Here is a 25258-nt window from a genome sequence, read left to right on the forward strand (position 1 = left end):
CGGGGTGTTCGGTTCGACACCCAAGTGGGCAGAGTGTTCCTGCCGGACAACCGAGCCTCAAGCTTCAGGCCCAGGTGGGCCAGTTCCTAGCCTCCTCAGCTCCTCGGGCTTGGGATTATGTGCAACTGTTGGGCTCCATGACGGCCACGAGGGAGGTAGTGCCCTGGGCCAGGGCCCCATATGAGAACACTACAGCACTCTCTTCTGCGGCGCTGGACCTCCAGTTTCGGAGGATTACGCAGTCGCCTTCCCCTGGACCTAGTGGTGAGAAGGGCGCTAAGTTGGTGGCTGATGTCAGACAAGTTGTCAGCCGGTATGCCTCTCACGTCCCAGGAGTGGATGTCGTTACGACGGACGCCTGCCTGACGGGCTGGGGAGCCACTGCCTAGGAAGGACAGCGCAGGGGGTATGGTCGCAGGCAGAGGCGAAGTGGTCCATCAACCTCTTGGAACTTCGGGCCATTCGGTTGGCGCTTCAAGCGTTTCTTCAGGTACTGATACTGAAGCCAGTTCGAATCCTGTTGGACAATGCCCACGGCCGTGGCCTATGTCAATCACCAGGGAGGTACCAGGAGCGCCCCCCATAGCCAGGGAGGCCATGAGTTATGCCCAGTGGGCAGAGGCGAATCTGGACCAGCTGTCGGTGGCTCACATTGCGGGAGTCCTGAATGTCGAGGCGGACTTACTCAGTCGCCATACCTTGGATCCCGGAGAGTGGCAACTGTCTGCTCGGGTGTTCTTGGAGATTACGAAGTGCTGGGGCATGCCGACCTTGGATCTGATGGCGACCTCGGCCAAGTGCCGCGGTTCTTCAGCAGAGGACGGGACCCTCGATCTCTGGGGGTCGATGCTCTTCTCCAGCAGTGGCCGGCACAGGAGCTTCTCTATGTGTTCCCGCCTTGGCCTATGCTGGCAGAATTCTCGGCCGGGTGGCCCTGGTGGGTCCAGACTGGCCCAGATGCCCTTGGTATGTGATCCTGCTTTCCGTAGACAATCCTCTGCGGCTTGCAGCGGAGTGGGGCCTCTTACATCAGGGTCCCGTGGTGATGGAGGATCCCTCCCCCTTTGGTCTTACGGCCTGGCTCTTGAGCGGAAGCGGCAGAAGAAGAAGAGCTTCTCAGATAAGGTCATCGCCACTATGCTGAGAGCACGGAAGCGCTCTACTTTACTACGTACGCCAGGGTATGGCGTACCTTTGTATCATGGTGTGAGGTAGGATCCCTGTCGCTCTTCACGGTGCCAATTGCTTCATTGTTGGCGTTCCTGCAAGAAGATCTGGAGAAGGGCCTGTCGCTCAGCTCTCTTAAGGTCCAGGTAGCGGCTCTAGCTTCCTTCAGGAGTCGCCCTGAAGGGTGCTTCTCTGACTTCTCAGCCAGATGTAGTGCGTTTTCTCAAAGGGGTTAATCACCTACGCCCTCCTCTGCACTCGATAGTGCCTAAGTGGAATCTCAATCTGGTGCTGCGGGCCTTGCAGAAGCCGCCCTTTGAGCCATTATCGCGGCTGTCTCTGAAGGACCTGACGTTGAAAGCGGTCTTTTTGGTGGCAATTGCTTCAGCCAGGAGGGTTCCGAGCTCCAGGCGCTCTCTTGTAGAGAGCCGTTCCTGCAGTTCACTGAGGCAGGAGTGTCTATTCGCCCAGTGCCTTCCTTCCTGCCCAAGATTGTTTCTCGCTTCCATGTGAATCAGCAGCTTTGTCTACCCTCCTTCCGTAGGGAGGAGTATCGTGCTCTCAGATGCCTGGATGTTAGTCGAGTTATCATCAGATACTTGGAAGTGACCAACGATGTCCGGAAGTCGATCACCTGTTCGTGCTGTTCGCGGGGCCCCCGTAGGGGTCTGCAGGCACTAAACCTACCGTGGCACGTTGGATCAAGGAAACGATTGCAGTGGCTTATGTGGCCGCAGGGAAGGTGCTGGCTATCCAGCTGAAGGCTCATTCTACTAGAGCACAGGCGGCTTCGATGGCAGAGTCCAGGTCAGTTTCCTTGGAGGAGATTTGCAGATCGGCGACTTGGGCGTCTGCTCATACCTTCTCACGGCATTATCGCTTGGACGTGGCAGCACGGGCCAAGGCCCAGTTTGGGGCTTCAGTGTTGGGTTCTGGGATTTCCATGTCCCGCCCTGGGTGAGTACTACTTGGGTACATCCCACCAGTCTATGGATTGATCTGCTTCATGATATGGAAGGTAAAATTATGTATCATACCTGATAATTTTCTTTCCATTAATCATAGCAGATCAGTCCATAGTCCCTCCCAGATATCTGTACTGTTTGTTCTAGTTCAGTTATATTTCAGGTTCAAGTTTAGACTTCAGTTCCTGCTCAGGAGGACTTCGCGTTCAAGTTCTTTCCACTTGGATTTCCCTGGAGTTGGGACGACTTTGTGTTACAGTGAGCTGCTGCTTCTTTCCCCCCGTTTCGACGGTGGTTGGATTCATAACTAAATTATGCCAGTGCTCCCTCCCGCTTTGTGCGGCAGTAGGGTAGCTTTGTTTCCTTCTCACTTTGGCGGTGATGGGCTAAGCAGCTCCTCCCGCGGTTGCGGTAGCAGGATATGCCAGTTCCCCCCGCGTCGGCAGGTGTGGGTGCCACCCCCCCCACTTCGGTGGTGGTTGCGTGGCGGAGTGTCCCTTTGTGGGTGTAATTCTCTATGTTTGGTGATTCCAGCAGATGGAGCTTTGATATCGATTATACTGAGGATTTCCTGGTAGCACATGACCACATATAGAGAGGCAAAAGATTGCTCTCTATCTCCACATGCTGGTAGATGGACACAACCCACCACCAGTCTATGGATTGTTCTGCTATGATTAGTGGAAAGAAAATTATCAGGTATTATACATAATTTTACCATTTTAGGTTCCCAGATCCTTGTTTCAATCAGATTTTTATTCAAAACGTTTTCATTTTATGTAAACAAAACATCAAAGACCCCCATGTACATGCATTGCAACAAGAAGAAGACTACAGCAGCACAAATTATTCCATAACCAAGGACAGCCTCCCTAATGCACCCACCCCCACCACCTTTCCCAATACCATATTAACTGTCTCACGGAGACTACATTCGGTGATCGCTGCAGTCAGTCGAGGCAAGTTCCTCACATCCCTGATATGGGCAGAGGCTTATCTCTACATCCTGATTTGAGAGGATCACCAGAATTTCCTTTAGTTGCATCTTTGGCAAGCACTTTCAGTTCAGGGTGATATCCTATCGCTTGAAAATGTCTCTCAGGATCTTCTCAAAGTTTCTGGTAGTGGTGATAGCAATCCTATGCAAAGAAAGAATCAAGAGTATACCCATACCTGGATGACTCACTGATCCAAGCCAGTTTGGAGGATGAAGCAAGAGCAGTTACAGGTCATGGAAGGACTGAGCTGAGTAGCCAGCTGTGCCAAAAGCAGCCTTGTCTTATCACAGTCATTGGTGTATTTGGGGTGTGTGGTTCTATACAGAGGAAGCAAGGTATTCCTGACTACAGACTGGATGGGTAAGCTGTTGGCTCAACTCAGGCCTTCTGTACTTAGCTCCTAGGATCACAGACAATGGCTTACGTGTGTTTTCTCTAGCAGTCCTTCCTCTCCAGGTTGTCGCCACAGTTACAAGTATGTTTTCATCTCGCTACAGGCAGAGGTGCAGTGTGTGGTGGTACAGCTCCCCAAATCAATTTGAGGAAGCCAGTCTCCTCTGATGGAGAGCACATTATCAGGGTGAAATGACACAGGATTCCTGGTCATGTCAGGAGGCCTGTTTGTCCATCAAACGATTGGAGGTCAGAGTGGTTCAGCTGGTGCTGTTGGCCTTCAAACCTTGGTGGAACGATCAGTAATGTGGATTCTGTTGGCCAATGAGACAACAGTGGACTACATCAACAAACAAGCCAGTACCAGAAGTGTGGTGGTAGCTGCAGAGATTGCTCTGCTTTGCCAGTTGGTATGGAAGAGCAGCTACTTCTGCCATATCAGGTGATAGCTTGATAGTGAAAATTCTTTTTGGTTCTGAAGTCTTTGTCAGATCCATCATTTGGGTCCTTGAGGAGTGCGCCTCTTAAGGATTTTTTTTTTTGCTCAGTTTATTTATAAATTTGAAATACGATAATAAACTGTGAATAAATACAACATTTGTTTGTAAAACTTGACAAATGGAATATAAGTAAGTAAACATAAAATGAACTTATAGTGAACGTCTAAGATATGATGACACTATGGATGGTCAGATCTAGTAAGAGATAAGTATAAAGCTTTATAAATTACTAGTAAAAAAGGCCTGTTTCTGACTCAAATGAAACGGGCGCTAGCAAGGTTTTCCTCGGCTCCCCTGCAGCCACCCATGTCCAGCGACCCTTCTCTCCCCCTGCAGCCACCTATGTCCAACGACCCTTCTCTCCCCCTGCGCCCACTGCAGCCACCTATGTCCAGCGAACCTCCTCTCCCCTGCCCCCCCCCTCCTGCCACCCATGTCCAGCGACCCTCCTCGCTCCCCTGCCCCCCTCCAGCCACCCATGTCCAGCGACCCCCTGCAGCCACCCATGTCCTGCGACCCTCCTCTCTCCCCTGCCCCCCTCCTCCAGCCACTCATGTCCAGCGACCCTCCTCTCTCTCCTGCCCCCCCCTCCAGCCACCCATGTCCAGCGACCCTCCTCTCTCCCCTGCCCCCCCTCCAGCCACACATGTCCAGCGACCCTCCTCTGGACATGAATCAGCTGTGAGGCATGGGGTTTTTGTTCCCCCGGATTCTGAAGTTGACATCATAATGGCTACAGTGATGTCAGCCTGATCTACAGAGCCTAGCAGACCAACTCGGAATGAGCCACAGTCCCAGGCAAGTCAGAACGTTGGAGGTGAGAATTATTATATAGGACTAGTAAAAAAAAAAAAAAAAAAAAGGCCCGTTTCTGACACAATTGAAACGGGCGCTAGCAAGGTTTTCCTCGGAGTGTGTATGTTTGAGAGAGTGTGTGTGAGAGTGACTGTGTGAGAGAGAGAGAATGAATCTGTGAGTGTGTGTGTATGACAGAGAGAGTGAGACTGGGTGTGAGTGTGTCTGTGAGAGTGTATGTGCCTGGGGCCCCTCCCTCCCACCCAGTTCCAAGTGTCCCCCACCTTCCTCTGTGTTCCAGGGTCGTTGTTCCCCCTCTCTCCCTCCGAGTTCCAGGGTCATCCCCCCCCGTTTTTTTTTTTGTTGTTTTTTTGTTTTTGTACAGGTGGTGCATTCCCCCCCTCTTCCCCTCTCGTCCCGTCCTCCAAGTTCCAGACCCCCCTCTCTCCCCCCCTCCGAATTCCAGACCCCCCCCCTCCGAGTTCCAGATGCCTCCCGCTCTCCGAGTTCCAGACCCCACCTCCCTGCCTCCCTCCCTCCGATTTGCAGATCCCCCTCCCTCTTTCCGAGTTCCAGACCCCACCTCCCTGCTTCCCTCTGATTTGCAGACCCCCCTTCCTCCGATTTCCTGACCCCCCCCTCGGAGTTCCTGACCCCTGGATCCCCCTGCTGCGACCCTCTCGAGCCCCCTTTCCCGCCGCCAACCCTCGGGGCTTCGGAGCCCATCTGTGAAGAAAGTTACGGACACAGGCAGGTAGACGCATAGAACGTTGGGGGTGAGAATTATATAGGACACGTCATAATGGGTCTAGTGACATCAGCTAGGGCTTCGGAGCCCATCTGTGAAGAAAGTTACGGACACAGGCAAGCAAACGCATAGAATGTTGGCGGTGAGAATTATTATATAGGATAAAGTTTGGCAAAAAGAGTCTGTTGCTTCTTCATATTTGTGAATGAGGCAGAGTTGATTCCACTATTCATACATAGTAAGATTTGTGTTCTCCTTCCAATGAGATATAATTTAGTGTAGTGCTAAAGCCAGCATAATGTTAAAATGTTTGAATGAATTTTCCAGGATTTGGATCTTAGGTGCTGCTGAACATAGGATGATGATTTAGTAAGAAAGATCTGCTTGTATGCTCAGCATACAGGATATTCTGTCCCAGACCTGAGTCTAAAAAGGTTGGAGGTTTGGATAGTATTATAACATATGCAAAAGTGAGCCAGTATCATTGAGGCAGGACCAACACTTGTTTGACTTATTAGTTTTGCAACATTTTCCAGTGTCCAGTAGGCTCTTTGTAAAATGAAGCAAGAGGATTGTAATAAGGCCATAGAGAAGGTCAAAGGGATTTAGACCAGAGAAATTTCCAGTCTAACTGGGAGAATTCTAAATTAGGTTTGGATTACGGGGAGGTGGTTTTTTTTTTCCCAAAGTGATGTAGTGATCTAAGGGCTTTGGATGCAATTTTAGATTCTGAAAGTAAATGTTGACTTAGTTGAAATTTTTTCGGAGGTGGAGGGTGGTTTCTTGATACAATCTGGAATGTGGAACTATCATATATTATTCCATGCATCATCTGTATGCTCAGACATCTGCATACATCACATTCACTTCCCTGTTCTCTTCCAAACTTGTTTATGACTAATAAAAGTTTCCTACATCTGATAAAGACGGCATTTATTTACTATACTAACATTTAAACTCTAATATTCCTCTCTATGAATGGGTGGGGGGAACCATTATTTTCAAACATAACCTTAATATCATCAGACCATTTGAGATTTACCCCCCCCCCCCCCCTTTCACAAAACCATGCTAGCAGTTGCTGGTGCAGTAAAACTGACATAGCCCATTCAAAATTAATGGGCTGTGTCGGCATTACCGCGTGGCTTTGTAAAGGGTGGGGGGTTAGTTTTTTCATAAGTATATGTATAAAATGTGATGTATTTATTTTTTATTGTGGCCATATCAGCAGTATAGGAGTATTTCTTCATTGTAGGAAGTTGGTAGAGAGGGATGGAATGCATTCTAGCCAGTTCCATTGTGGTCCATCTGGAGATATTATGAATTGTGGTGGGTTGAGACCAGTATTTGGCTTGGGACATTTGAAATGCTAAATGGTAGTTCTTGAAGTCTAGCATATTAACTCCTCCCTTGTCTTTGGGGTGTTTTATTTTCTGAAGGTGATATGAGGGACTGTCTTGTACCAGATGAATTTATTAAGAATACTACTATTCTTTTGTTTAAAAAAGAGGAAGGAAATGAGAGAAGAATCATATTTTAAATATAATTTATTTGGGAGGGCTAAGACCATTTTGATAGCCCCTGTTCTTTCCCACCAAGAAAGAAAAAGAGGGGACCAACCTTCTCGCAAGTCAGATGCTAACTTGATATATCACATTTAATTTAGAGTTCTAAGAGTACCATATGCCTAAATATTTTATTTTGCTTGGTTCCCAGATAAAGAGAAATTGGGCGACTTGATGTTTTAAAACATATGGTGTAAAATACATAATAGCAGATTTATTCCAATTTACTTTATAACCTGATATTTGAGAAAAGGAGATAATGCATTTCAGTAAGAAGGGATTGAAGCGATATCAAGATTTAACAAGATATCAGCATATAGAGAGAGTTTATGGGATTCCTAATTTAGAATAACTCCTTTTATGTTGAGGCTAGCTCTGATTGGCATAGCTAAGGGCAGTGGTGTACCAAGGGTAGGGCAATGGGTGCGGTCCACCCCAGGTGCAAGCAGTAAAGGAGTGCACTGAGCAGTCACGCGGCTGTTGGCCCCACTTGTCTCCTGCCCTGGAACAGGAAGTTGACATCAGAGGGTACAGAAGACTGGCAAAGCCGACAGCTACATGACTGCTCAATGCACTCCTTTAATGCTTGGAGGGAAGGCGGGAGGTGGCCGAGGAGGGGGGGTGATGTGCTTGGATGAGGGCGTTCTCCGCCCTGGGTGGCAACCAGGCTAGGTATGCCACTGGCTAAAGATTCTAGCACTAGGTTGAAGAGTACTAGGGAGAGTGGACATCCTTACTTTGTACCACGTTTATGTTAGAACTGACTAGAAGTTAAGCTATTAGTTATTATAGAAGCTCTTGGAGATATATATAGCAATTGAACCATTGCAAGGAACTGATCAGTAAACCCAAACCATTTCAAGGTGTTGAACATGTAATCCCATTCATTCCTGTCAAAAGTTTTCTCAGTGTCCAAGACATAGCCACTAAGGGGTCTTTGAACATCTAAGAAAGCACTAAAATGTTCCAGAATAATCTAGAGTTATCATTAGGAGCCTACCTGGGGTAAAGCCATTTTGATCACGTTGTATAAGTGAGGGTAAGACCTATTCTAATCTGGTGTCTAAGATTTTAGTAAAAACGTTATTGTCTGTGTTCATAAAAAAGGTCAGATGTTTTCCATCTTAGAGTGATCTTTATCTGGTTTTTGGGATAATGATAATTGTTGATTCTGAGAAGGAGCCTTTACTTGTTGTGTTTCGTAACATATATTTATATGAAGTTAAGAATTTTGGTGCTAGAATGTCTGAGAGAGCTGAATTTCCCTTTTGGAATTTATGAGATTGACTGCTTTTTTTGTAATGAAGAATTTTGATGAGCAGATATTTGAGGAGCCTCTAGGCCACTAGTGAATTATTGAAAGAGACAATCAGAGAAAGTAATTTCTTAGTTGTATAGGTTTTGGTAGTATAATTGGAATTTGTGGGCAATTTCAGTGTCTTCAGAGTAAGAGATACCTTGTGAGTCAGTAATGTATTCTGGTTCTGTTTTTCTTGGATTTGAGATATTGAGCCAGAAAGTGTCCTGCTTTATTGTTTTCAGAGTAGCAAGTGTATTTTTCCATAAAGATGGAAGATGAAGCTTCCTTACTTAAAAGGGAATTATAATTGTACTTTGCTGCTTGGAGTTTTAAGAATATATCATTATTTGTATTTAACTATTCAGTTTCTAGTGTTTTAATAGTTTCTAAATTAAATATATTTTTTCTTAATTTTGTCTTGCCAGCTGAGTAGTTTGATGGCACTCAGATGGTGGCTTTGTAAGCATTCAAAAACACCAAAAAAGGAGAAAAAAAATCCCCATATAAGTGAAAAAGTAGTAGGGGAGTACCAATTAAAAAAATAAATAAATAAAAGGAACCTAGAAGTTTAGTATAATAAAAACTAGACTGTCGGGACTGTATAAGAACAATTCCTGAAAAGAGTGGAAGTTCAGAAGGACTTGTCACAGCACTGTGTTTTGGCGTAACCACCTGCATCAGGAGTCAAACAGTCTAGGACCAAAAATAAAATTACAATCAACAAATAAGGCAATATAATATAAATTAATATCTTAAGAGGACAATAGCAGTGGAAAGAAATAAAATTATCCCAGATTTGAAGGAAGAAGCTTCGCTGAAAAGGGCGGAGGAAGCCGCATTATAAAGCAACGTGCAGTGGAGAAGCACGACTTTTATATTACCCTGTTGGGAAAATGAAATGGCTCTAAGACAAGCAAGTAGCTGGCAAAGGCAAACATAGTGACATTCTAGTGAAAAATCTTCTTGAGGAAAGTTCGCTAGCAGGAAGGAGCCACATTGTGGAAAACAATTAGGAGTAAAGGACTTTTAAGAAAAAATATTGCTATGAAAAAAGAAGTAGGAATATTATGTATATTGCACATTTCTGTACCTTTGTAAAAAATCTGTGTGGGTTAAGATGGAAAGTATGACTATGGTAGGTTGTGAAAGAAGGTATGTTAGAGTTGTGGATAAGTAATATAGAATTATAGGAGAACCTGGTGTATAATATTGGAGTATTGAGAAATATTTTAATATCTTTTTGACACTAATAAAGAATTGATATTCATATATGGAAGTTACTTTATAAGAAGGGAGATTTGAAAAGTATTGGAGATATGGTATCTATTGTGAATATGATAAACATTTGAGAACAGCATTATTAAAGAACATAACAAACAGCATCCAGCATAACCATGTTAGACGCAAATGGGAAATACACATTACAGGGTTTGGCGGGACCAAAACATTTTTAGCACCAACTGTTCATACACAAGTGGAACTTGCAATGATTACAGTAATGTAATAGAACATTATTATTATTACATTTGTATCCCACATTATCCCACCTTTTTGCAGGCTCAATGTGGGTTACAATTCGTCGTGGATACTGGAAATAGAAAAGAATGTACATTGGTTTTACAGCAAGTTTTGGGTACATGATGGTGAAAAACATAATATTGGAAATAGAAAAGAGTATACATTTGTTTTAGCAGAAGTTCAGGTAATAAGATCAGGTAATAAGGTAGAGATTTGAAAAAAAAGATCAGATAATAAGGTAGAGATTTGAAAAAAATTGAGATAAAGTTAATGAGAATTGTAAGTAAATAATAAAACAAAAAGATATACGTATCCAAATCAGCTGTGCAGTAGAATTATATTGAAGAGTAAGATTTATGTTTTGTAGTTGTCCAAAACATTTTGAAGAGAGTCTGGGTCATCAAATGATTTAGTAACATGTATACAGTGACCCACATCCTCGCAGGGTATATGAGGCTGAATTGTGCTCCCAATCTTCAATGTTCAGTTCCCTATGCTGTTCCAAACAGTGCCATAAAATTACCACCGGAACAGCATGGGGAAAGAACGCCCTTATGTTCAATTCTAATAACATGCAAATTTAAGTGCTTTATTAGTGTTCATAGGATACTTCTGCAGGAGGATTGTGCCTTGGCATGCACTTTGGCACAGTCCTCCCACAGAAGAGGTTTGACAGGTCTGGGCTTTTAGTCTGGTGGTCCTCCAGTCTCCCCCCCCCCCCCCCCCCACACACACACACAAGGGCCTGGAGGTCCGGTGGACTGCTGGACCCCTCGCCCCTCCAAACATAACCCCCCCCCCCCCCACACACACACACACACACACACACACACACTGCAAAAACATTGAACCCTGGTGGTCCAGTGGGACCCTTGCCAGGTCTCCCCCCCCCCCCCCCCCCCCCCAGAAAGCTAGCTCTGGTGGTCTAGCGTTGTTCCCTCCTATCACCAATCCCCCTCATACCTTCAAACAGGTTTCTAGGTTGAAACAGGAGGAGGGACTAGCACTCCTTTCCTCCTGCGGTCACCACCTCAAAATGGCAGCACCCTGCCTTCTGCATCCTGGGATGCACGGGGTGGGACTTAACTACCATATAACTGCATCCACTCTATGGTCCTTTTTTCTTAATTTCAATATTTCCTTTGTTTTACAAAAGTATAAAACTAGAGAAGGCTTTTGTGCTACAACAGTTTTGGTGGCTGCCCATTGACTGTATCTCTATATTTTCCTATGTTCTGTTGAAGGCAGTCTGTAGTGGGGAAGTTCCACTTTTAACCCCCATACCTTGGCTATCTGAACTTTGCCTGCTGTCGCCCAATTTTTTAATGTATGTAACCCCTCTTGTTACAAACTGTAAAGCTGCTTGCCATCAAATCAGAAGGTGATATCGGAAGATTTTAAACTAGTCCTGTTTGTCCTCATAGAAAACCAAGTTATTAATCTTATAGCAGGTGTTCTTTATAGAGAGTGAAATTCAATTCCTCATGTACTTTCTGACCTCCCCTTAGTTACATTCTAACAAGTTGTATGGCGACTGAGGAGACCTTGTGCAGCATGGGAAGAATGGCACATGTACAGTTGGAACTGTAAAACTTCTGGAAGTTATCTGAAGCTGTACTTTTTTTCCCCATGCTGGGCTCCATTGGAAGAAGTCACTCATGTGAAGACATGAATTCTGCTATCAAAAGAGAGCATTTGCTACAGGCGTACTATATCTAAAGGCCTCTTTTATCAAGCTGCTCTAGTGGATCCCTTTCAAAGTGAATGGACTTTCTCGGCATTACCACTCCGAGAGCTGCTAGTATAGCTTGGTAAAAGAGACCCTAAGAGGGGCATAATCGAAAGGGGCGCCCAAGTTTTCCTGAGGACGTCCTCGCAGGACGTACCGGTGAAGGGGCGGCGAAACCCGTATTATCGAAACAAGATGGGTGTCCATGTTTCATTTCAATAATACAGTTGGGGACGCCCAGAACTTAACATTTAGGTCATCCCTAGAGATGGTCGTCCTTAGACTTGGTTGTTTCTGATTTTCGGCAATAATGGAAACTAAGGATGCCCATCTCAGAAACGACCAAATGCAAGTCCTTTGGTCATGGGAGGAGCCAGCATTCGTAGTGCACTGGTCCCCCTGACATGCCAGGACACCAACCGGGCACCCTAGGGGGCACTGCAGTGTACTTCAGAAAAAGCTCCCAGGTACATAGCTCCCTTGTGTGCTGAGCCCCCCAAACTCACTCCCCACAACTGTACACCACTACCATAGCCCTTACGGGTGAAGGGGGGCACCTAGATGTGGGTACAGTGGGTTTGTGGTGGGTTTTGAAGGGCTCACATTTACCACCACAAGTGTAACAGGTAGGTGGGGGATGAGCCTGGGTCTGCCTGCTTGAAGTGCACTGCACCCACTAAAACTGCTCCAGGGACCTGCATACTGCTGTCATGGAGCTGGGTATGATATTTGAGGCTGGAATAGAGGCTGGCAAAAAAATATTTTTAAACATTTTTTGAGCATGTGAGGGGGCTAGTGGCCACTGAGGGAGTAAGGGGAGGTCATCCCCGATTCCCTCCGGTGGTCATCTGGTCAGTTCGAGCACCTTTTTGTGGCTTAGTCATAAGAAAAAAAGGACCAGGTAAAGTCATCCAAGTGTTTGTCAGGGACATCCTTTTTTTTCCATTATGGGTCGAGGACGCCCATGTGTTAGGCACGCCCAAGTCCCGCCTTCGCTATGCCTCCGACTCGCCCCCGGGAACTTTGGTTGTCCCCGCGACGGAAAGCAGTTGGGGATGCCCAAAATCGGCTTTCTAATATACCGATTTGGGGGACCCTGTGAGAAGGACGCCCATCTTGGGATTTGTGTCGAAAGGTGGGCATCCTTCTCTTTCGAAAATAAGCCTGTAAATGTAACTCATCTTGAGCTATTACTCAAAGGATGCGCGCTAAATCCAAATAAAGCAAAGCAAAAAATGCACACACCTAAGCATCAGTATTGTAATAAACCCCTGACATGAAAATATTTATACTTTTATGTTAGTATGCCCACTAAAGGGCTAATGGGGCAAAAGTATGATATGGCAATTTTTTTTCAGATCAAAGGAAGGCAACAACACTGTGGGTTTCATTGCCTTCCTGTGCTCAAAAAACTTGCCATAAAATATTCTAAATCCATTTTGTTCTACATCTTTAAAGAAATACTGTAATTATATTAATACTTTGTCATTCAACACTGTAAATATATTCATGTGTAATTACTGTGTGAGTAAAAATATTATATTAACATATATCTCTTCCTGTTTTAGATATTCCTCTATTACCTCATGTTCAAAAATACCTGAATTCGATGCAATACATAGAAGAGCTGCAGAAATTTGTAGAAGATGACAATTATAAGTAAGCAGAAGACCTTCCATCTGCTATCTTAATTGGGGAATTAGACCCTATAGTAGTGTTAATTGAGATCAACATCCCTGACTGAAAGTGATCATGAAAAAGTGTCTTTTTTTTTTTTCAATGGATATCTAAGAACTGTGATAGTAAGTTGTTCCTTGTTCAACTCATTTTTACTTCCTTTGCGGTTGCCTTAATGTAACTTTGTTTCAATGGAATCATAACGTATGATGCATTGTAATGTTATTAACTAATAATTTAACTATATTATGCTACTATGTATTAGGTCTGACATTCTGCTTAATCTCACATGAGTTCGGCCTAGTAAAATGTTAAATCCCTCTTATTATTAGCCCTTATATGGGATGAGAGGGCTAGGGTATTATTACACACTTTGCAGAACAGCAGAAAATCTTAAAAGAATTCCAGAGGGTAAAAATAGACTACCATACACCAGCAGAGTTATCAGTGAAGTTTCAGTGTTTGCTGCTTTTACCATCTTGCCTCCCATTGTACAATCTATATTGGACTGAGGCTTTTCATCACAGGGTAGCCTCTGGAGCAACGCTGGATGCTGCAACCGTCTGCACCTCCTTCCAGTGACATCTGTGTTATCAAGACTAAAGGCGGAAAGCAATGCTGAAGGGGTTGCATGCTAGAAGTGAGTGTGGTAACTTAGTCATGTTGACAAAGAAGCAAGACTAAGGAGCTGAAATGCCCTACCGGGAATGCCCTCCCGTGGGAGGTGGTGGAGATACAAACAGTAACGGAATACAAAAATGCATGGGATAAACGCAGAGGAATGCTGTCTAAAAGGAATGGATCCAAGGAAGATTAGCGGAGATTAGGTAGCAACATCGGTAATTGGGGAAACAAAGCCAGTACTGGGCAAACTTCTGTGGTCTGTGCCCTGACCATGGCTGAATAGGCGTGGATGGGCTGAAGTGGAGCTTTTCAGAGGCTTCGATGACAACTTCAGAAATTTTAGAACAAGGACAGTGCCAGGCAAATTTCTATGGTCTATGCCTGAAAATGGCAAGGACAAATCAAGATCAGGTATACAAATAAAGTATCACGTACCATTTGTAATGAGTTTATCTTGTTGGGCAGACTAGATGGTCATACATCTACTATGTTACTATATGAGCTCCTTAATATGCTCTTTTGGGTGGATCTTACTTATAAGTTTAATTGGCATTGGAGAATAGGATTCCTGTCATACCTTGTAGTGAAGAATTGCCCTAGATTGTGTTTACATCTGAAATCGTGAGTCTTATCTCACTTCAGACTGATGTTTTACCTATTTTATTAGCCAATGCTCACTCCATTAGGAACAAAATTGAACTTATGACTTTATCTTGAAAAGATATCTAGATTTAGGGGATAATTCTTTCTAGATTGTCTTAAGTTAGGTGCCAGGATGATGTATACTAACCGTGAATTGTATAATGGCAGTTGTGCATGCCCCTGACTTGTCCATGCCTCTCCCAAGTCCACACCCCCTTTGACGTTGCATGCTCTGAAATTTGAGCATGCAAATTATAGAATACCAACTTCAGTTTCTTTCTTTCTGCGAGAGGAAGCAGCTGCACTCTACATTGCAACTCACACTCCTGGGAAGAGCCTTACCGCATTTTCAGCGCTTTTTTTCTTGTTTTTTCTTTCTTTTTTCATTATAAAAAAAGAAAGAAAAAAACCTTCTGCCTTCTTAGTTTTTGGCCACTAAGTTTTCTTTATTTTTCGTCATGGGCCTCCATTTAGGCCTGCTCAGACAGGTCTCTCCTTTTTTTTGTGCCTTTTTCCCATTTTTTTCAGGCACAGTTGCGACTTTTGATTTTGCCAGAGCCATTTTCTCTTCCATGTCATTGAAGACTCCCAGTGGCTTCCTGGTGCAACCGGACCATCTCGGGTACTGATACACATTCTTGGTGTATTTAGTGCCTTGGGCCCAACCATAGCCTGTCAAATTGTGTCCTTTGCCTTCATATGAAGAAAAGGACACAAATTTCCAGAGAAGCTCAATGAGAAAAACTTTTTAGAGCTCGGTCCGGTTCTTTGGCATCGAGGTCTGTGATGTTGGCGTTGACGTCGAAGGAAGCATCATCATTGGGAGTCCAGGTAGGGATGGCTGCTGCGAGACCCTGAGACACTGGGAGCAGTGAGGCATCGAGTGGGTCTCCACCTGCCTTGTGGCCTCCTGCTATGCAAGCCCCCTGGAACTGGCCATCGTCGGACCCAACACTGAGGTAAGATGAGGATTCAATGTCGTCCTTGTTGGCACCGAGGAGTTTGGATGAAGTGCATCGGGCAAAGGCCAAGAAGCACCAGCACCGATCTCCTTTGACGCAAGGTGCCAGGAGCTCTGGGACACCGAGGGACTCGGCACCCAAGAAGCGTTGACACCGATGCGTCATTCTCCCAGCTGCTGAGATCCTGGTCCCGCACCCCAGGTGATTTGGCAGCCTGACCCTACACCGGTCCCTCAGCCTTTACTAATGGCAACTCTCAAGCGTATCTGGGCCTTTCTCCCAGAGCTCTTGGAGAGATTGATACAGTAAGGTGCATTGGCATCGGGGGTGCCTGCACCTGCCATGTCTTCCGCTGCGGCCCCACCTGGCCCTCAGCTATCTGTGCAGCCTGCAGCACCAGTGTCAATTGCCACCCAGGCTGGTTCTCCTTCGACGTCGGTGGAGGAAGCTTCGATGGAGTCGAGGTGGGAGCTGACTCCTTGACACCATTCTCAAGGACATGGGTCCTCCACATCGAGGCGGGCCCAGTCTCGGACATCCCTGAGGGAAGTGCTATCTGACACTGAAGAGTGCTCATGGGCATCAGAAGAGGATCCCAGGTACTCTCCTCTGATGAGTCCTATGGGATCCCTCCTGAGCCTTCCCCTCCACCTGAGAGGAGACTGTCTCCACCTGAGAGTCTCTTTCACCTCTTTTGTACGGGAAATGGCGCAGGCCATTCCATTCTCCATAGAAGTGGAGGATGAGCCCAGGGCCATGGTGCTCGAGGTCCTGGACTACACCTCTCCACCTAAAGAGAGAGTGATGGCTCCTCTCCGTGAGGTACTCAATGCAGTCCACGTACGGAACTGGGCATCCCCTCTGTCTGTCCCTGTGGTCCCCACAAAGATTGATACCCAATATCGGATCCACAGGGAACCTGGGTTGGTGAGGTTCCAGTTACCCCACAGCTCCATGGTGGTGGATGCCACTCTCAAAAAAAAAACCAGGAGTACTAGGGACTATTCCTCAGCTCCCCCAGGCAGAGAAGCTAGAACCCTGGGCTCTTTTGGGAGAAAGATGTATTAGGCCTCTATGCTCATCACCCATATTCAATCTTACAAGCTCTTCACGAGCGTGAAACTCAGTGAGGTAGCTGTTCGACTTGGTCAATGTGCTCCCTCCGGAGCAGGCCAAACCTTTTCACCAGTTGGTCAAGCAGCAGAAGGCGTGTCTCAAGTTCTTGGCCAGGGGCACTTATGACACTTTTGGCGTGGTATCCAGAATCTCTGTCCAAGGTATAGTGATGCACAGACTCTCATGGCTGCGTGTTTCTGACCTGGATCATTTGGTCCAGCAGAGAATGGCGGATGCCCCTTGCCAGGGAGATAACCTTTTTGGGGAGAAGGTTGACGAGGTCGCCGACCAGATCAAAAAGTACACTGAGGCTATGTCTTCTCCCGCTGGACATCTTCTGCAGCTACCTCTTCATCCAGGAGATATTTTGGTGTGTTGCGGAGTATTCCCTATTCCTCCTCTAGGTGTAAGTATGCTCCTGCGGCTCGCCAGCATGCTCAGGCTCAGCCCCATCCGCAGCGTGCTTGTTCTTATCAACAACGTGCGCCCAAGGCACCTTTCGCTCCCCAGCAAAAGCAAGGGACAAGCTTTTGACTGGCTCCAGCAGAGCATAGCCACTATCAAAGTTCGGACAACATCCTGGTCGGGGGGGGGGGGGGGGAGTTAAAAATTTTTCATCATAGGTGGCCTCTCATAGCCTCCGACTGATGGGTTCGTCAAATAGTCCGGTTAGGATACACCCCCAATTTGCTTTCCAAACCTCCAAATTGCCCACTGAGAGCTCATTCATTAAGCTCTCAGCACAAGCAGGTACTTGCAGAGGAACTCTTCTCCTTCTAAAGGCCCAAGCAGTCGAACCCGTTCCATCAGGGAAAGAAGGGCAGGGATTCTATTCCAGGTACTTCCTTGTGCAGAAAAGACGGCGAGGGGGGATGCGTCCCATCATAGACCCGAGGGCGCTGAACAAATTCCTAGTCAGAGGAAAAAGTTCAGGATGGTTTCCCTAGGCACCCTTCTTCCCATGATTCAGGAAAACGATTCTCTATGCTCTCTTGGCTTAAACGATACATACATTTATCTCGAAACTTACAGCTCATAGGAAGTATCTTCGATATCGGCTAGGAGCACTTCATTTCCAGTACCACGTATTGTCCTTTGGCTTCACGTCAGCTCCCAGGTTTTTTACAAAATGTCTAGCAGTAGCCGTAGCTTCGCTGTGCAAGCTGGGAGTGCATGTGTTCCCTTATCTCGACGATTGGCTGTTGAAGAGTGCCTCAGAGGATGGTGCTCGGGAGTCAATGTTGATGACTATTCAGGTGCTGGAACTACTAGGGTCCGTAATAAACTACCCCAAGTCCCATCTCCATCCGGTTCAAAAATTGGAGTTTATAGGAACCATACGAAGAATGCCCGAGCTTCCCTCCCAGAGGCGCGTGCAGACAGCCTTCTCTCCCTTGCATCCAAGGTTCGGGCGTCGCAGCAGATCACAACTCGGCAGATGTTGAGATTATTGGACCACATGGCTTCCACAGTATATGTTACACCCATGGCAAGTCTTCACATGAGATCTGCTCAATGGACCCTGGCTTCTCAGTGGTATCAAGCCACAGGAAGTGTGGAGGATGTCATCCGAGTATCCCCGGAGCTTGTGCGCTCTCTTCAATGGTGGACAATTTGGTCCAATCTGATTTTGGGACTACCATTCCAAATTCCTCAGCTGCAAAAAGTGCTGACGACAGATGCTTCTCTCCTGGGGCAGGGAGCTCATGTAGATGGGCTTCACACCCAAGGAGCTTGGTTCCTCCAAGAAACAAATCTTCAGATCAATCTCCTGGAGCTCCAAGCGATATGGAACGCTCTGCAGGCTTTCATAGATCGGTTGTCCAATCAAATTATCCTAATTCAAACAGACAATTAGGTTGCGATGTATTACACCAACAAGCAGGGGGGGCACTGGATCTCGCTGTCTGTGTCAGGAAGCCGTCCAGATGTGGCTCTGGGTATACCGTCACTTAATGTTTCTCCAGGCCACTTATCTAGCAGGCGTAAACACCGGCCTCACTGACAGACTGAGCAGGATAATGCTCCCTTAGGCACGTTTGCTCCATATGCATGCTCACCGGAAGTCCCTAACTTTTGATGAATATTCTTCCTAGTAGGACTCTTAGTTTTAAAATTGGAAAAAAAGCGGGAATTTTGATGATTAGTAGAAACGTTTATTGTTATTTTAAATTTAGTGCATTGCTCAATCTAGCAGATGGGTTTTGAAACAATTGTAATTTGTATCGTAATTTATCTGAAATTCCACTTTAAAGAGTGTTGCAATAATCTAATTAGGGTAATAATAGGGTATGTGCTATGACTCTAAAGCTTTTGGGACTTAAGGAAGAATGTATAATACAAAGCTGGTGTAACCTAAAAAAAGGTTTCTTAACCAAGTCATTAATTTGCACCTCAAACATGTTTGGAATCCCATATCGTACATAAAATCTTGGATTTGTTTTCAGTTTCAAGTGTGTCTCCCATAGACAAGGCTATCTCTTCCTTTACATAGTTCATAATCCCCAAACCAGACTATTTTTGAATGTTGTTTATTGAGCTTCAGAAAGTTATTAGTCCGGTTGGAGAGGGCTTTTCCAAAACTCAGTCCAATGTTTTTTGTCAGTTTTGAGCTATGCAATTAATCTTGTCATTAAGGCAAGATTCATTTAATGTAGCTTAATCCTGTGCTAAAAATCATGGATTTAGTCTGGCTGATATTCAGCCAACAGTGGACAATGTTTGTTTTTGTCCGTCATCTGTACTAAAACCAGAAAATCAGTGCCAGGCCCTGTGCAGACTTTGGCATTGAATTTCCGGTTTCTTAAAAGCCGGCTAGCACATGCCCGGTTAAGTCACTATTCAGACTTAACTGATCATGGGCTAGCATATAAAGATAGAACAGCTTATTTATATGCTGAACATGGCCGTTAGCTCTGATATTGGGAGCTAACCAGACTCCACTCTGAAACATTTCCAATGTAGCCGACTTCCACTTTGGCTCTAACTGGTCAAGTGCCACTGAAGATGATTGGATAGCCGCATACAAGTGAGTTAACAGGTCGGCAGCTGTTCCTAGCCAGTTAACTTGCTTTGAATATCAGCTGGAGTGAGTTTTGGGACAGGAATAAGCTACAGTAAATGAGTCCTCAGCCCATGCTGGTTCCAAAAGGAAAATGGCTGCTGGGACCTCCCGCGGCAGTCGCAGCAGCCATTTGGGTTGGAGTAGTGCACAGGGCAGGAATGAGTGGGGTCCGTTTGTGCCCTCGAAGAGGTGACTAGACTTCCAGGGCCACTTCATGGGAGCAGCTGCATGGGGCAGGAATGAGTAGGGTTTGTTCCTTTCCCTGAAGGGGCCTCTAGACCACCAGGGCTTCAATAAGGTAGGCCCAGTGAGGGCCTACCACGGCTGGTCAAGCAGGAAGGGGTGGGGGCATGGGAGAGGGATCGGAGGGGGGAGGAGAGGTTCAGTTTCTGTTGAAAACGCAAAGACATTTTCAGCCAGAATCTGTATTTTGGGTTGGTGCTGAAAACAACATTAATTCAGTTTCTAACTGCTAGTGGCAGTGATTGACAGGCTGCCTCCAGCTGGCCCCAGGGCCTTTCCTCTGCTGCATTCCGCCTCCTTTTTTTTTTTTTAATTTTATTTATAAGAATTTAATTTTACAAGCACTAAAATAACTTGCCAGAAATACAGACAAAATAATACAAGAATTATTTCAGTCAGGTAATTATAAACTCTTCCTTAGACCACAAAATAGGGAGAGTGAAACAAGACAAGGAGATCAATTAAGCAACAGTAAACAAAGAAAACGTGGTATTAAACCTGATTATCCCCATTTATTTATTATCTGAATCATTATTCCACATTGATCGTCTGGTTGGCTTCTTCAAACCCAAAACGGTGTATAGTCAATTTATTTCGTTGGAAACAATACTTATTGTCCAATATTAGTGGAAATAATACAACTGATTTCATTTTTTCTCTTTTAAAACCAGAAATTATTTAACAATGCAAACACTTGAGTCTCTAATCCAATTCCCACTGATTAAGGTAATCCCAGTTTCACAGCATTCCGCCTCCTTTGATCAACTTGTTTTTTGCATGAGCAAGACATGGCAGAGGAAGAGTCTTGAGGCTAACTAGAGGCAGCCTATCTTGATCACTGCCAGCAATTGAAGTCAAGTTTAGAGGACCAGGTAGGGGTAAGGGAATGGAGGGGAGAGATATTTTATATGGGAGGGAGCAGGGCAAGAAGAACGAGAGAGTGGATCAGGGATAGGGGAGGAGAATGCAGGAGGAAGGAAAGAGAGAGGGGAAAATCTGGATATGGGGAGGGATGGGGAACAGAGAAGAGATGGTGAGCATGGAGAGAACCTAGGGACAGGGACACAGAGGAGCAATGTTGGACATGGGAAAGATAGGGACACACAAGAGTGATGCTGATAGCAAGGGGAGGGAGGGAGGGATAGGGATACAGAAGAGTGATTCTGGACAAGGCAAGATAAGGACTCCAAGGGGAGATGCTGAATATAGGGGAAGGACAGGGACACTGAGATGGCACATTCTGAACATAGGAGGGAGGGTATGGGACATGGACACATAAGTGAAATGCTGGATAGGATGAATAGGGATGCAGAGAGAAGATGGGTGGTGGACATGGAGAGAAAAAAATGTCAAATGGACAGGATACTCTGGAAAGACAGGAAAAAGAAAACAGAGCAGAGCCTGGGGCTAAAGTGAATGTAAAAATAAAATGTTCAGACAACAAAGGTGGGGAAAAAGTATTTTCTTTAGAATTTATTAATTGGAGTATATTATCTTTTGGAAACATGCATCATTGATATCTTGCATTTTCATTCCTATTTCTCTGGTATTGCTGTGTATGCAGGTTCTGACTACTTGAGATTTCTAGTTCAGTTTTTTTTTCATCTTCCTTTCTCTGTTACTGGCCTGTGGTCCCTTGTTTCATATTTGTCGTGGGTCTGCCTATTTTATGTGTGTAATTAGGGTGTGGTATTCTGCTAGCATATAGCAGTCCCATTTGTTCTGCTTTCTCACTAGGTGGTATATTTACAGTGTGGCCTTTTCACAGATAACTCTGAGTCCTGAAAGTAAGTGCTGCTATAATATGGTAAGATTCTGAGTGTGTTTTTGCACAAGTTTGTGCATAGTCTTTTGCAATGGAAGGATTGTGTATTGGCCTTACTTTAATATAATTTTAGTTTGTCATAACTTCAGACGCGCATTTAGAACATTTTATAGGATCTGATTTGTGTTGTGCTCACTCTGCAAGCTAGCTGTAAACACCAGCATCTTAAGTTTTGAAAATTGCTTGCTGTGTTTACAATTTTGGAACAAATGGTATTCTGAATAGGAAGACTTCATATACTGCTGTATGATATCAGTGCCATGGTCTAGACTAAACAGATTTTTAGGACAAGACACTTCCTTGAATAAGAATGATCACAATGGAGATGATCATTTTATCATTTATACTGAACTGTGAGGATGAACTCTGATCTATAACTTGTGACAGACAAAACAAATAGTTTTCACGAAAAAGCTACTTACCTGTAGCAGATATTCTCTGAGGAAAGCAAAATAGGAATTCTCTCACATGGGTGACTTCATCCAATGGGGCCTGCATGGGGACTCTCTTCTATTACTTTACCAGTGCTTTTGAAAATGTTTCACCATACATGCACACCTATTCCCACCTGCCTGCTCCATTTGCTCCCCACCTTGCACCTTGTTCTCTCCGCATTCTCTTGCACTTGCTGGTATTATTCAAACTTCTCTTGCATTCGTTGGTATTATCCAAACTTGATTACTGTAACTGTCTTCTCATTGGCTGGCCTGCCTATCAGATTTATAGACTACAGTTAACACAAAATACCGCAGTAAAACTTCTCTACGGCAGTAAGAAATTTGACCATGTCACCCAGTAGCCTATAGGATCCCTTTTAAATTTAACATTACTGTCATCAGATTCAGGTCTAGCCTCCTTTCTGGCCAGCCTCTTGGTCCATTATTCATCCTCAAGCACACTCCACTCTTTACAGCCACACCTTCTAATGGTTCCTTACACTCCATTCTTCACAACCACACCTCCTAATGGTTCCTTTCATCAGATTTATCTAGACACTATCAGAAGTTCATGTTTCAATGTGATAGGCCCAGATCTTTGGAACTCCCTCACTCTCTATTGGAGAATTGAAGTTTATTTCATTAAGTTTAAGATTAATTAAAATCCTACTGTTTCTTCCTTACATTTCACAAATTTAGATTTTGCTCCACTGCATAACTTTCACTGCTTGGAGTTCTACAAAATATGGAGAAAGCTGTTTAAAAAATCCTTTATGTATTGCCCCCCCCTTTACCTACTCTTATTTTTTTTAATTATAAATTTTTCCTTTCCATGTAACCCTCTTGTAACTCAATTTGTAAACTGCTTAGATTCTTTTCATATTTGTGGTATTTCAAATAAACTGATCCTGAACCAGACAGTGCTTCCCTCCTGGATCCACCCCCTACCCCATGGGCCTACGTTGAACCCTGATGTTATAGTGGCCTAACCATGGTAGGGGTGATCACCAGTGACTCTTTCCTCTGCCATCTCCACTGTCAAAATGGCTGTTGAGTCCTTGTTTCACACTGATTATTGTAATGCCCTATTCCTGGATCTTCTCTCTTACTACTACTACTATTTATCATTTCTATAGCGCTGCTAGACTATACGTACGCAGCGCTATACACCTGAACATGAAGAGACAGTCCCTGCTCAACAGAGCTTACAATCTAATTAGGATAGACAAACAGGACAAATAAGAGATAAGGGAATTACTAAAGTGGGAATGATCAAATATGGGTACTGAACAAGTGAGTAAGGGTTAGGAGTTAAAGCAACATCAAAAGGTGGGCTTTTAGCCTAGATTTGAAGATGTACAGGCTCAGGAAGTCTGTTCCATGCATATGGTTCAGCAAAATAAAAGGAACAGAGTCTGGAGTTAACAGTGGAGGAGAAGGGTGCAGATAAGAGACATTTACCCAGTGAACGGAGTTCCCTGGGAGGAGTGTAGGGAGAGATGAGAGTGGAGAGGTACTGAGGAGCAGCAGAGTGAATGCACTTGTAAGTCAGTAAGAGGAGTTTGAACTGTATGCGGAAACGGATAGGGAGCCAGTGAAGTGACTTGAAGAGAGGGCTAATATGAGCGGCACTGGCGGGAATATAAATCGTACTTAAGAATTTTGAACAGATTGAAGAGGAGAGAGATGGCTAAGTGGGAGACCTATGAAAAGCAAGTTTTAAAAAGTTTTTAAACTCTCTTGAGTAGTTTTAAAAGCATTACAACGTGCACAGAATGCAACTCTGCTGGTGGTTTTTATTTTTCAATCTGTATAGGCTTCCAGTAGAATGGAGACTCAAGTATAAGGTGATCTTGATTATTTTCAAAATCTTTAACAACAATACACCAATAGCTACTGCTACCAACCTGCACATTTATTATCCATTTAGAACTCTACAATCTGCTAAGAAAGAACTTTTAAATTTGCCATCTTTTCACTTTGTATTGCTGGACCAAAACTTTGGAACTCGCTGCCTGCTAATTTAAGATCTACAATGAATTATGATTCCTTCAAGAAAATATTAAACTTGTTCAAATAGTCATTTGATTGTAAGAGAATGTCATGACAATTTTTTGTATGCTGATATCAGATGACATGCCTAAGGGCACTTTCTAGGCAGTCAGCTTTGTCGTAATGAATAGCAAGATGTTTGATATTACTTTAATAATTTATTCTATTCATTGTTTTAATTATTTTTTTATTTGTTTGTTTTGTTGTAAGCCGCTGAGAATTTTAGAGCATGCGACATATAAAATTTAAAATAGCTGTCTGTTTTTATATTCTTGGCTCATAATAGCCTCATAATCTCCTTCCTGCACTACAGGATGACTGATGAGACATTGACAAATAACTTAGTTGGTTTCTCTTGCCATTTGATGTAATCTATAAAAACAAAGAACAGCCATATTACGTCAGACCAGTGGTCCATCTAGCCCAGTAGCCTGTTTCCAACAGTGGCCAACCAGGTCACAATACCTGACAGAAACTCAAATAGTAACAACATTCCATGCTACCAATCCTAGGGCAAACAGTGGCTTCCCCATGTCTATCTCAATAGCAGACTATGAACCTTTACTCCAGGAACTTGTCCAAACCTTTTTTTAAGCCCAGAGCTTAACTTGTTGAGTGAAAAAATATTTCCTCTTATTTGTTTTAAAGTATTTCCATATAACTTCATTGATTGTCCCCTAGTCTTTGTACTTTTTGAAAGAGTAAAGAATTGATTCACTTCTTTTCATTCTACACCACTCAGGATTCTGTAGACCTCAATCATATCTCCCCTCAGCTGTCTCTTTACCAAACTGAAGAGCCCTAACCTCTTTAGCCTTTCCGCATATGAGAAGAGTTCCATCCCCTTTATCATTTTGGTAGCTCTTCTTTGAACATTTTCTAATTCCACTATATCTTTTTTGAGATACGACGATCAGAACTGAATGCAATATTCAAGG

General features: G+C 44.4%; 1 protein-coding gene across 3 annotated transcripts in view; it reads left to right on the forward strand.

Moving 5' to 3' along the window:
• Positions 1 to 25258, forward strand: part of RALGPS2 (Ral GEF with PH domain and SH3 binding motif 2) — a 677704-nt gene that overhangs the window by 405741 nt on the left and 246705 nt on the right. For all 3 annotated transcript variants that reach the window (XM_030206437.1, XM_030206439.1, XM_030206438.1), the window contains one exon: positions 13247 to 13337. In XM_030206437.1, coding sequence (XP_030062297.1) covers positions 13247 to 13337 — 91 coding nt within the window. The remainder of the gene's footprint in view (positions 1 to 13246; positions 13338 to 25258) is intronic.

The sequence above is a fragment of the Microcaecilia unicolor genome, chromosome 6, assembly GCF_901765095.1.
Source record: "Microcaecilia unicolor chromosome 6, aMicUni1.1, whole genome shotgun sequence".
NCBI classification, from domain to species: Eukaryota; Metazoa; Chordata; class Amphibia; order Gymnophiona; family Siphonopidae; genus Microcaecilia; species Microcaecilia unicolor.